This window comes from Ovis aries, chromosome 11 (genome assembly GCF_016772045.2).
Source record: "Ovis aries strain OAR_USU_Benz2616 breed Rambouillet chromosome 11, ARS-UI_Ramb_v3.0, whole genome shotgun sequence".
Taxonomy (NCBI): Eukaryota; Metazoa; Chordata; class Mammalia; order Artiodactyla; family Bovidae; genus Ovis; species Ovis aries.
The window spans coordinates 41,887,813-41,901,358 of NC_056064.1; the positions used below are offsets into that span (position 1 = coordinate 41,887,813).

Here is a 13,546-nt window from a genome sequence, read left to right on the forward strand (position 1 = left end):
ACCAACTTACAGACACTCTCTCACAGAGACGAAATTTTTATATTTATTTCCTTTCCACTGTGTCACAATTCTGCCTCTTTAGCAAACTGACAAAATCAGTTTTAGGTAATTCCTTTCAGGGGTAACTGATTTCTCAATGTGGAATGAGTCGTAGCCTTGGAATTTTGATGATTTATTCTTTCCAAACTGGGCTCATGCATTGGTCACCGGAAGGACAAACAGAGCAAAAGCAGGTGACAAAAGCGTGAAAAGCACAGCATACTGGTGTTTAAAACGGAGGGCAGAGCTGAGTGACGGGACACCGAGAACTCGGGTGACGGAGGCATACACAATATCGGCTGCCAGAGTCACACTCTAAAAGGACCCGCCTACCGGAAGTCTCTCCGTCACATCTTTGTGGATGCTTACTGCTCCCTTGACCATCCCTCTAGTACCTTGCATAACCTCCCAATGGGTAATATAAAAAATTCTGCCCTAGTCCAAGATCCATTTTTTGAAGCTGTGCCATGAGACAAACTATACTTTCAAAAAGAAACAATGATATATAATGGGGAATTATAATTCTGACCAAAAAACTAAAATCAAATCAGATATGACCAACAATGTCTCAAAGAACAAACTTGTAACCTATATTAGAGATACCCGAAATCACTCTGATGAATCACCCTAATGACCAACCTGAATGACAATGATAATTCTTTACCAAAATAATTACTGTAACATAACTAAATATCTGGGCATTCTGTTATAAGGAAGAATAACGAAATTTTTTTCCTTTTTCTTTCCTTAACACACACTAAGAGCCCAGTTCAAGTGCTGCCTGAAGGGAAGATGAAAGTACAGTTCTTAACCTTGGTGATGGTACAAGAAGTTTACAGCTTGATTCTGTGCACTGTGCCACTGGAGAGATTTGTGATTTTATTTACTTGTGTATTTTAAACTATAAACCGGTAAAGCCACCTTTTATTGAGGCGATCTTCCTTTCCAGTTTTTTCCATCACTGCCCTGGCAAGACCTACTAACATGAAAGGTCTGCTAGCAGAAAGGAGAGGCAAAATGGGGGACTTCGTTGGCAGTCCAGTGGTTAGGATTTGGCGCTTTCACTGCAGGGACCCAGGTTCAATCCCTGGTCGGGGAACTAAGAAAAAAAAAAAAAAGAACTCAGAAGAAAAGGAAAATGACCTATAAATGCTGACAGATTTGATCTGCGATGGATCTGAATAATTTTACTACACCAAGTGTCACAATGCTGTAAAGAGGCCTTCTGCCATTAGAAGTTCTCAAGGAAGAACCCCCAAGCGCAAGACTTATAAGACCAGGCACAATCTTTCTACACGGTGAACACCTGTAAATTAAGCCACGCACTATAAAAATGATGAAGAGCCTATCCTTTAAGAGCAGACACGCCAGGGACTCCCCCAGTGGTCCAGTGGCTAGGACTCTGGTCTCTCAGTGCTGGGGCCCTGGGTTTGATCCCCGGTTGGGAACTATATCCCACATGCCACAACTAAGGCCAAATAAATAAATATTAAAGAAAAAAAGAGCAGACATGCCAAAAGACTGAAGAAAGGACTTCTCCAACACTGGATGTCAGAAGCTGAGTCAAACCACTATGAAGAAATGGGAGGAGAAAATGCAAAAAAGGCATTGGGCCCAAACTGTACTTGAGAAGACCTAGCCTTCTCTTCAGTTAGCCAGTGGCTGCTGATGCTGCTAAGTCACTTCAGTCGTGTCCGATTCTGTGTGACCCCATAGACGGCAGCCCACCAGGCTCCGCTGTCCCTGGGATTCTCCAGGCAAGAACACTGGAGTGGGTTGCCATTTCCTTCTCCAATGCATGAAGTGGAAAGTGAAAGTGAAGTCGCTCAGTCGTGTCCGACTCTTAGCGACCCCATGGACTGCAGCCCACCAGGCTCCTCCATCCATGGGATTTTCCAGGCAAGAATACTGGAGTGGGGTGCTACTGCCTTCTCTGCAGCCAGTGGCTAAGACCACACAAATTCTTGAGGAAAACTAAAGGCAGCTGGGCACTCTGATACATGTTGTGTCAGTGTAGAAAGCTTGTCAGTCAAAGACGGAACAATCTGGAGAGCTACATAGAGGTGCCCTTTCTTTCCTGAAAGAGAAGGAGGCCATAAGTTCAGCACTGGCTTTCTACCCAAGATTCAAAATATGACTTCTGTGGAAAATCAGTAATCATTACTGAGGCCAGGTACTTTCCATACATTATCTTATCAGGTGAGTTTCATTATTCCCATGGTTCAAAGGAGGAAATTAAGGCTTAGAGGTTAAAAACTGGCTGGAGGTCAGGGTGTTGACCCACACCTGTCAGATCCCAAAGCTGAGCTGTACCCTATCTACTATACTGAGCTCTCTCTAATACTCACCTCTACCTATTGCCTGAGATTTTAAAAATGAATCTGTAATGCTAAGACACAAAATAGCCCCAGCGTATAAAACCCAACTCCAGACAGGCAATCTGGATTTAAATGAGTCAAATGACACTCCTAACAATTAGTCACAGAGCGAGCAGGGCTTCTTTCCCTTTAAGATGCATGACCTAGTGAACTGGACTTTGCCTCCCCCAAGAAATGCATTTCATTTTAGTAAATGGTGAGTAGATTCCATTCTAGAGCAAACAAAGCGAGTAATGTAGAGTCAGCCCACAGCAGAAAGAACAAGAAGAATTGTGTTGTGACAAGTTACCATGTTTTTAACCTCACACTGCACAGCATCAGGCCAGAATTAGCTATTCCCACACAACTGCCTCATGAAAAGGACTTATTTTCATAGAAACATGGTTGATTAACAGCTGCCTAAACAATGGGCACTTAGTGCTTTTAAACTGAATGCTTATTTTTTGCCTCCAGGTCCAACAACCAAAGCAGAGACCCTCCTTCACTGTGAACCTCCCCACCACACGATGAGTTTTGACCAATGGGCCTGACCCTGTGAGACCAGCCAAGAGTGGATCTTTGGAATCCAGCATGGCAGCAGCAAGAACTGAACAAGGCTGCATCAGGAACAATTCCAGGGTCAAATCCATTCAAGTCCTGCCTGGGAGTCTGAGAAAGGGCTGAAGCTTGTTCAAGTTGCCCTTACAGCCAAGGGACTAAAGGATGAGATGTCAAAGGCACAGGACTGGAAAAGCAGGAGAGCTGGTTGACACTGGAACTGAGGGCAATCTGGCAGTGGCCTCTGTCACTCCACTCAACTGCCAGTCAATTAATGTGAGAACCAAGTGAGGTTACATGTACCTAACTAAAACACATCAGTACTAAAAAAAAAATGAAGAATTAGGATTAATTGGGTTCACCTGGATCGGGTTAAAAAAGGAACAGATTCAAAAGGGACTACATCAAACTATATATTATTTTTATGGCTGCAAAATAAAATTCAGACTAAACCCTGAAATACAATACCACATCAAAATACAGACTTGGCCACAGCTGACCCGATGTCACGATTAACATCTACACTATATTTCTAATGCATTTTCAAAATTTCAAAACATTTCCAATGAGGACCCAATATCGTGTGTCTTCCAATAGAGGAAGAGCTCGTAAGGCACCCAAGGGGGCTGCACAGGTCTCCTAAATCTTCCAGTCTTAAGTTCTCCCCACTAGATCCTGTTAGTGGCAAGGTTTTGGGGTTAAAACTAATTTATCCAGTTCCACACCCAATCCCTGGATCAACTCCAGGCAGAATAAGTGTCACTTCTCTGATTCACTAAGAGATGCTGGGAATGACTACCTCCATCAGACCAGTCCTTTCACTTTAATAGTCAGCAACAAATTCCTATTGAAAACAGCTACTGAAATGTTTTCCAAAAACTCTGTTCTTTGGATGTATGATGGGAAGGTGTCCCACAGCAGGATCAGTGCCAAAGGGCCAGGCTGCTTTCTCTCCACAGACAAAGGTAAGGAGAAGACACTCCACTCTTGTTCTGCTTTGCTACTTAAAAATATATTTCTTTACTTTTCAGAAATCACTTCATTAATCAGAAAGCTGCAGCATGAAAACCTGCTCTTCTAACACTACATGTGCACTAAAAATCTGTACATCCTCTGATCATGCGGTTCCATTCTCTAATTTAGCACTCATTCACAGATGCTAATTACACCAACAAACCCTGCCAAGGGAATCATTTGGTATCACACAGGTCTTAGCAGGGCTCAGCATCATGTGATCAAATCAGACAACTTGGGCTTATGATCACCAGCCAACTTTGCACATTTACAACTCAGCTAAATTAAAAACACATTAAAACGCCAAAGCTGAAATATAATGTGTCCCAAGTTAGCTGCTCTATAAAAACTCCCATTTTCTCTCTAAATACTTCCACGTTAAACACTTAAACAATACCTTTGCCTTAGGCCAATTAGCCTACCTTCTAGAAACAAAGTATTTAGAAACTTTACTCAGCTCTCACTTGAGGCAGGATTCACTGGCAAGTATTTTGTTTTTGTTTTTGAAATGTCTCAACGTTACTGGGTTCTCTCGGAATTACTTCACAGGTATATTTGTGATATACCATTTTTAGATATATTTTACCCCAATGCATGAAAAATAAAGACTTCGCTATTCTACATTTGCAACTGAGGCAATACTGATTGATTAGATTTCTGAATGATCAAAGTGAGGGCGTGGTGGGTGAACCACTGTGCTCTTATTTCAAGTATTGGGCTAGAATAGATTTTTTCATAAAGTTCAGCTCTTCCAATAGCCATTAATAACAGCTTAAATTAAAACATATGTAGCAGCTTGAATGAGGTTTTCTTTTTTCCTCTGTGTTTTCCTGATGTATTTTGCTACTTCAGAAGTGGAAGAGAACTCCAGCTTTGCTAAAATTACAACTCGGGACAAAATGATTTCTTGTTAGAGCAAAGAAGTGTTAGGGGCCTCTGACCTGGAGACTATTTTACTGGCAGGAATAACTTCACAGAACAAGATATCTTTCCTTTCTTTACCCTCAGGCTTTTAATAATAACACTTTATACTGTCAATGGGTTGAATATCCTTCCTGCATTTGTATCGTATTTCTACTTCCAAAATGCCACCCTTACTCTGACTGTTGCACCCATGTCTTTTATTCAATCAGATTTACTAGTGCCCCGTTGATCTAGAAATGCCCTCCATCCTTCAGAATTTACAGGATCTTGGCCAGTTTCAGAGTAGAATTCCTCCTTCCTTCCCACAGTATGAGCCTCTTGTCCCAAAGGCATGCCACAGGGGCTGTGCCATGTGTACTCTCTCGGGCCTTCATGGAGAGCAAAGTAAGAGGAGCGAGAAGCGTTTCACTCCAACTTACCAAATGCACATTATTCGATTTCTTTCTATTTAGTCCGCTAACCTAACAATTTAAGTTTCACATGAATAGGTGGAAGTTACATATGACCTGGAACAAATGTCATGGACAGAGGAGCCTGGCGGGCTACAGTCCAAGGGGTCACAAAGAGTTGGACATGACTTAGCAACTAAACAACAACGCCATTTCATAGATAACAGTGTTTGCGCAATGCAAAGTGCTGCGTACTGATTGCAAACAAAGGCCTCATAAAGGTCCAGAGAAAACAGAACGTGGTCTCTATCCAGCTGCTACATGTTGGTAAGGGTGGGCTGCTGCTGCTGCTAAGTCGCTTCAGTCGTGTCCAACTCTGTGTGACCCCATAGACAGCAGCCCACCAGGCTTCCCCGTCCCTGGGATTCTCCAGGCAAGAACACTGGAGTGGGTTGCCATTTCCTTCTCCAATGCATGTAAATAAAAAGTGAAAGTGAAGCTGCTCAGTCGTGTCCGACTCTTAGCGACCCCATGGACTGCAGCCTACCAGGCTCCTCCATCCATGGATTTTCCAGGCAACAGTACTGGAGTGGGGTGAACGGTGGGCTACCCAGCTTCCTTTCCCCAATATTCTGTAGAATAGAAAGCTTCTGCTTTCACTTAAAAGCCCAGTTAAAACATCCGCCCTCCCCAGAAAAGAGGAGATGGAGATGAAGAAAATATACCAGTTCAAACTGTCCTCTGTCTGGACACTCGCAGGAGTCTCAACAGGGGCAGAGCCAGAAGAGAGAGACCAAGAGCTGCCAAGGGCAGACAGAGACAAGGACTACACAAGGCAACAGCGCTCTCTACTGCTCAAGCAGGGAAGGACACCAGCCAATGCTCCGGAGCAGGCTCTGTGGTCTTCTCCTACTCAGCAGGGAAAAAGAGGAAGCAAGGAAGCAGTCAGGCTGGACAGAAATTCCATCACTAAATGCGGAAGGATATTCTCAAAGAAATGGTGAACTCAATTTTGTTAAATACTTATGCTAGTTCCTTAAATGGGATGTCACAATCTGTGGCATCTACTTAACCTCCATTTACCCCTGGGCACAGGAGACCCAACCGTAAGGCTGTTTCTGAGAAGTAAGCTTGGTAGAAGCTACTCTGAGGACAACAGCCACTGGCTTTTCGGCGTTGGCCAGAAACTTGTTTTCAAAATATCTCCCCGAATCCATCATTTTCTATCCCTTGGTTTCCCATTCTGTGACATCTCCCACTACCCTCACGGGGACACTATCATGCATCAAAAATCAAGAGCTGGGGAATCCCCTGGTTAGGACTCCACACTTCCACTACGGAGGGCCTGGGTCTGATCCCCAAACAGGGAACTAGGATCCCTGCGATCCTAGCTAGGCGATGTGGCCAAGAAATCTAGAACTGAGGAACTACAGTTATGAAAAAGGCTGCTTTCCAAGTTGTTTTTTTGGGTGTATGTGTGTGAGAGGGGTGGGGGGGAGTGGAGATGGGAACCATAGTCAGGCATCTACATTGCCAACTGTTATTTTGCTTCCCAAGTTTTCTTGGTTCTTGAGTTCATCAGGTGGTTGATGATCTCAGAGCAAACTACACGAGGAAGAATTCTCAGGACAGCAACACCAATAAGACAAGGTACTGCTTGTCTCAGACACCCTCCCCAGAAGCCTAATATTAGAATGAGAAGAGACAGTTAACACTTTGCTTATCGGACAATCTGGCCTCCCCACACAAAGTCATATGCCAATAGAACATTAGGTCTCAGAATCAGACTTTGAAAGTCAAATATTCCTGCTCATATTACCATTCTCAAAAGTCTCAATCACTTATACCCCTGCCATGGTGGGCTAAAACACAGAAACTGCTGTTTGGATCTTGCATGGGGAAGGAAAAAAACTGTCAATCCAATAAAATGAACAGACTACTGGAATAACTTGCATGCTGAATCCTGTTCTTACTGCTGAAATTAAGACAGTTTAAAAGAATACCTGGAACGACCTCTAAGTAACTTCCACATCACTCAGCACAGGAGAAAGGGGACCAAACATTAGTGAAGTAAGGGAGAAATGGGCTCTCAGAGGGACTTTGCATCAGACCACAAGGCACCTAGGCAGCCACCGACCATTGTTCTCCAATCTCTTAAAGGCCTAGAGAAAGAAAGCAAAGGCAAGTGCCTAGTAGGCAGATTTTAAAAACTTTAAAACTACTAACTTCAATGACTAAACCAATCCCTGATTGGTTGGAATGTACAATAAGCCTGGGCTTTAAGCCAATCAGAGTTCTGGTCGTTGGGAATGAACTAGACAGTAGAGCAACTGCCACTCACTTGGGCCAACGTTTTATTAAAATTGCTCGATTTACCTGGCTTCAGTTAATACGTGGATCTGAATGAAAGCAGCAGAAAACAGAGACATCCTTCCTCCAAACTCTACTTTTGCTCCTGCTATGATTAATTAACAATTTTGTCACTTGTTAGTATCAGGGTTCAATCAATTATTTGCCGGTATTCAGGATTCTGTATTCCTAGGCTTAGCCCTTCCCTAACCATGACTTATTTGTCCCAGATCCCATTTCCTCACGGGACACACGTGAGTACACCACACGTACTTAGAGCACACCAAAACGAAAATGAATGCTGAGAACAGAGTTTCTCTCTGACTGGGGCTCAAGGTCAAAGACAATTCCCATTCACCTTGCATGCTTTGTCAAGCTGCCTGCCCTGGAACATCAAGAGAGTTTAGGGGGACAAAAGCCTAGGAATCTGAAACAGAGTGGGGAAGAAGGGGGAGAGGCATCCCGGCAAGCTCCACAGTTAAGGCCACAAACTCCAAAACACCCCAAGGAGCTGCACTGAATAGTAACTCCTGGATAGGGATCCAGGGTTTAGTGCTTCCCACGACCAATATGCAGAGAGAAATAAAAGGCGAAATTCCATGAGTTTAGTTTACAATACCGAGGTACTAAGAAAGGGCCTCATAATGACTGTTCCTGCTTTTCTCCATCAGGGAAACAGATACTGAGATGATCAGCCCAAGGAATCAGGTTAGGATCCCTGCTCCCTGGTGGCTCAAGTGGTGAAGAATCCGCCTGCCAACGTAGGATCACTGGGTCGTGAAGATCCCATGCAGGAGGAAATGGCAACCCACTCCAATATTCTTGCCTGGAACATCCCATGGACAGAGGAGCCTGGTGGGTTACAGCCCATGGAGCTGCAAAGAGTCCAACACGTCTGAGCGTGCACGTAGGCTCTGCTCCTCAGCCAATGGCTCCTGTAGGGTCTTCCAGTCCTCACTGCCCAGTCATATCCCCAAGGGATATGCTGAAACACAAGTGCTTCTTCTCTTGATAAGCAACTTGAAATCCTTCGATTTTACCATAATAAAGACTACCTACCGTGACCAAACTGCTCCCCAATTCAGGAAATGTGAGCTGAGAGCCTGCACTCGAGATAGGCATTCATTCATATATTAGGTAAAACAATCAGCAACTTCTCAGGAAAATGAGAAGACCTTAAATTAGCTGAAATAAACAACCTCAGAAATTGAGTTCTCTGGGCTTCCCAAGCAGCTTTGTCTGTTCTGGTGGGCAAAGAGAAATAATAATCCTCATATTCAGAAGCCTGATCTATTCTGGACTGCCAGCTAACACACCTTTTATTCTAGCCTCTCAGCTATGAAGGAAAAAAGAATTTTGTACAGAAGGACAGGCAAAAAAAATTGAAGTCCATTTCTTTCTCTCTAGAGACTCTAAAGCTAAGGAAATAAAACATGCAGCCATTTAAAATGCTACAACCATGAGGTTGAACATCTTGAAAGCACCTCACTCTGCCCCCTATGGGACTATGACAATTCAGAAGCAGGTTACCCTTGGGCCACAATACAAGGAAGAACTCCTTGCTGGACTTTACAAAAATAACCCAAGAGACCCATCAACGTTTCTGTCCCCAAGTGAACTGGGACTATGACTGTAACAAGAGACAACACAAACTTGGCCAAATAACTAACCAAGTCAGATAGTAAAGGGCATTTGTAAGAGACATACCTATTCCTGCCCTCTGCTGTGAATACACAGGAGGACTCCAGAATACATAAAAAATGCGAAACCATTTTCCTCAAAACCTCTAAGTCACCACTCCATTTTCAGCATTGGAAATCTACATATAAACAAGGCTTTTTCTCACTAACAGAGTCCAATATTTACCCCCCTAAGGATGTTCTACAAGACACAAAGTGAAACTGTGATATTTTTGCTTATTTCATTATATTTTCCTTTTGACTTTTTTAATGTGATAGACAGTAAACATTTATATTTTATTATGTTTTAAAAAGATCTAAAAAAAATAAAAATAAGAAGATCTATATGTTTAACATACAAGTCTATTTCATAAGGATGCTTTTTTGTTTTTTTCTTGCTGCTGCTGCTGCTAAGTCGCTTCAGTCATGTCCAACTCTGTGCGACCCCAGAGACGGCAGCCCACCAGGCTCCCGCGTCCCTGGGATTCTCCAGGCAAGAACACTGGACTGGGTTGCCATTTCCTTCTCCAATGCATGAAAGTGAAAAGTGAAAGTGAAGTCGCTCAGTCGTGTCCGACTCTTAGCGACCCCATGGACTGCAGCCCACCAGGCTCCTCCATCCATGGGATTTTCCAGGCAAGAGTACTGGAGTGGGGTGCCATTGCCTTTTTTTTCTTAGTGGTAGCTAAAACAACCATGTATTTTACACTCAATGAAATCTTGAACTCCATGAAATAAGGCAGTTAACGTGAGTTAACACCTTTCCTTATTCTGTTAACTGCCTGCAAATATCGTGTTTTTGTGTGTATGATGGGGGTCCCCAGGCAGTGCAGTGGTAAAGAATCTGCCTGCCAAGGCAGGAGATGCAGGTTCGATCCCTGGGTCAGGAAGACTGCCTGGAGGAGGAAATGGCAACCCACTCCAGTATTCTTGCCTGGAAAATTCCATGGACAGAGGAGCCTGGTGAGCTATAGTCTGTGGGGTCAGACTGAGCAGACAAGTGCTATCACCTGGTCACATTACAGCAGCACCTGTTTTACCTTTTCTTATGATAGAGTATCGGAGAAGGCAAAAGCACCCCACTCCAGTACTCTTGCCTGGAAAATCCCATGGATGGAGGAGCCTGGAAGGCTGCAGTCCATGGGGTCGCTGAGGGTAGGACACAACTGAGCGACTTCACTTTCACTTTTCATTTTCATGCACTGGAGAAGGAAATGGCAACCTACTCCAGTGTTCTTGCCTGGGGAATCCCAGGGACGGCAGAGCCTGGTGGGCTGCTGTCGATGGGGTCGCAGAGTCAGACACGACTGAAGTGACTTAGCAGCATGATAGAATATCCTCTAAGGCTGAAACTTTTTTTTAAGGGAAAAGATTTGGTTTACACAGGGGCTTTGATGTGAAACTCAAATTAGGGACAGTGCCTACATCAGAAATTTATACTGAATTCACTTTAAATTACATATAGTCCATCCCAGGGACCTACTAACCTGCAAATTACATTTTGTCAAGGTTCTCAGCTCCCAACAAGTCAGGAACTTGAGACAATTGGCTGCAGTAACCACCTTTAAGCTAGTTAACTATTCATTCTGCCTCCTTGAGTACTTCTTGTTTCAAATCTGGATAGTTAAAAAGAAAAAAAAAAAATCTCGGAATCCTGATTTCAGATCTCATGAACTAACCACCACCTCAAACCACCCAGACTGAAGCCAGAATGGCCTTGATATAAAGATAAGAAATATGTGGGAAAGAGACTGTGGAACTGTAGTCAATTAACTCGCAGTTTATAAAGAAAGGGCTACAAACTTCCAGAAGCTTTTTGTTAATTCTGCTCCATATTCAGGACAAGTATGACTATCCACAACTGTGTTCCAGCCCCACTTCCAATAACCTGCCTTAGCTGTAGCCAAAATCCAGAGTGTTCTCGAAAACCACTCACTCAGCAGCTCCCTTGGCTGGTCCGGACTGGCAATCTCGAGCCACTGCGGCTGCCCAGCAGCGCCAACAGCCCAAGCAGCTGCCCTCCTCCTTGCTGCTTAACTTAAAAAACAGCCCTGGGAAGAATGAGGATCTTTGGAAGGGTGGAGGGAGAGGGTTTGACGTGTACAGCATGAGACAAAACCCCTCACCCTTCTTTTTCTTTCTCTATCACCTTCCACTTCTGGGGTAACCGAAGGGCCACCAGGTCGATCATAGAGACACACACAGTCACCTCGGGCCCAACTAGTGCTCGCTGGGCTACGATTACGAAGGAAAGGGGTGAGGACAGCCAAAGCTCTGGAGATGCAAAGGGCTGATAGACAACAAGGTACAGAAATTAACAAGAGAAGAAATTAACAAGAGAAGGAGGGAGTCGGGGGCGGTGTAAGAAGCCAGCATTATTGCGGTGCCGCCTCCTCCGCCCCGCAAAAGACCTCCAAGATCCCCTCAGAGACCTGGCCTCTACAACGAGAACGACCTTCCTCTCTGCTTGGGGTACAAGGCCATACCTCAGCTCCTCAGCAAGGCGGAAGCGGGAGAGGAGGGCAAACCTCCAAGAGCGCCCCTTCAGGGGGTCCATCCGGACTTAATCTCAGATTGGGGGGGGGTCTCGGAGGGCGGGGCATCGCCTCTACAGGGGTTGCACCACAGCAAGGACGGGGTTCCCGGAGCCATGGAGCTGAAGCTCGCCTCTTCCCCTACCCTGCCACCCAGTTACCTCTTCGCCTCCTCGTCGTCTAGCAGCTCTGGCTCGGTCGCCGCCATTACCACATCGCACTCAGCGGCAGCCGCCATCTTACCGCCGGGACCAAAGAGCCGGGTGGGAGGTCGGCGGTGAAGAGCACTTCCGGTCGGAGCATCGAGCAGCTCACCGGCGCTGCGCCCAGAGGGGCTCCTTCGGGCCGGTCTACCAGCGAGAGGCTCCGCTTCGGGCCAGAGCGGCCTCCCGCCCCCGGAGGCCCAGGGTGGTCTCCGCGCCGGGGCGGGGGGCCAAGGACGGTTCCTGTGCGTAGGGGGCGCCACTTTACCCGTGGGGGCCGAAGAGGGTATAAGAGGGTGTCGCCTCTCTAGGCTTCGGCTTTCCTCAGTATTCCGAGAGCTTCGTTGCCATAACAACTTCCAATCCTAGAGCGTCTCTGGTGATGCTCCGGGAGTCTGAGTTGGGTACGGACGCGGTGACCCAGGACTCTGGAGATAAAGAGCCCCCCCCCTACTAATACCTTCCCGACCTTTGAGTATGTCCACAGCCGCCTCCTGCGAAAGGCAAGAAGAGACACTTTGAATCCAGTTTTCCTAGTGTTCAACGGCCCCTGGAAGCCCTGCCCAACCAAGCCTGGGGAACGCAGGGCGTCTTCGCACCGCGCCTTTCATCCCCTCTGGACCTCCAAGTACCAACTGGTTCCTCACCCTAATGACGCTGACCCTTTTATGAGGCTGCTTTCATGTCAGCCGCCTGGGAGTGCCATCTCAGCATTAAGCCTAGGGAGGGTGACACAGAGCCCCAGACCCTGCCCTGGAGTTTATAAGGCAGCTCGCAGGGTGAGGTCCCTGTTCCACAGTGTCCCCAGTGCTCCCAACCCTCATATAAACTCCCTGCTCAGCACGCTTGTTTTGCCGAATGCAATCTGGATTGGGAACTCAGACAGGGCAAGGACACAGCTTAATTTTCGTAGCCCTTCACCCAGACCAATAATTTTTGTGGACCTGACTTAAATTGGGGTTTGAGAGTCCCTTGGACTGCAAGGAGATCCAACTAGTCCATTCTAAAGGAGATCAGCCCTGGGTGTTCTTTGGAAGGAATGATGCTAAAGCTGAAACTCCAGTACTTTGGCCACCTCATGCGAAGACTTGACTCATTGGAAAAGACTCTGATGCTGGGAGGGGTTGGGGGCAGGAAGAGAAGGGGACGACAGAGGATGAGATGGCTAGATGGCATTACCGACTCGATGGACTTGAGTTTGTGTGAACTCTGGGAGTTGATGATGGACGGGGACACCTGGCGTGCTGTGATCCATGGGGTCGCAAAGAGTCGGACACGACTGAGCAACTGAACTGAACTAAAATGAACTGACATTAAACTGAGAGGGGCGGGGGAGGTTGAGGTTAAAGTATTAAAGTTAACGGTTAGGGGCTTCCCTGGCTGTCCAGTGGTTAAGACTTTGCCTTCCAATGCAGAGGGTGCATGTTGAATCCCTGGTCAGGGAGTTAAGGTCCCACATGCCTTGTGGCCAAAAAACCAGAACATAAAACAGAAGTAATA

At 45.8% G+C, this 13,546-nt stretch overlaps 1 protein-coding gene across 3 annotated transcripts in view; it reads right to left on the reverse strand.

The window, feature by feature from the left end:
* Positions 1 to 12,096, reverse strand: part of DNAJC7 (DnaJ heat shock protein family (Hsp40) member C7) — a 28,027-nt gene extending 15,931 nt beyond the window's left edge. The window contains exons 1-2 of one of the 3 annotated variants that reach the window (XM_042255952.1): positions 12,005 to 12,096; positions 961 to 1,138 (exon numbers count right to left, since the gene is read on the reverse strand). In XM_042255952.1, the coding sequence (XP_042111886.1) occupies positions 961 to 1,025 (65 nt within the window). In that variant the 5' untranslated portion in view covers positions 1,026 to 1,138; positions 12,005 to 12,096. Of the gene's footprint in view, positions 1 to 960; positions 1,139 to 10,796 lie in introns of all 3 variants that reach the window. The other 2 variants (XM_004012914.5, XM_042255953.1) reach the window with 2 other exon arrangements.
* Positions 12,097 to 13,546: the final 1,450 nt, after the last annotated feature.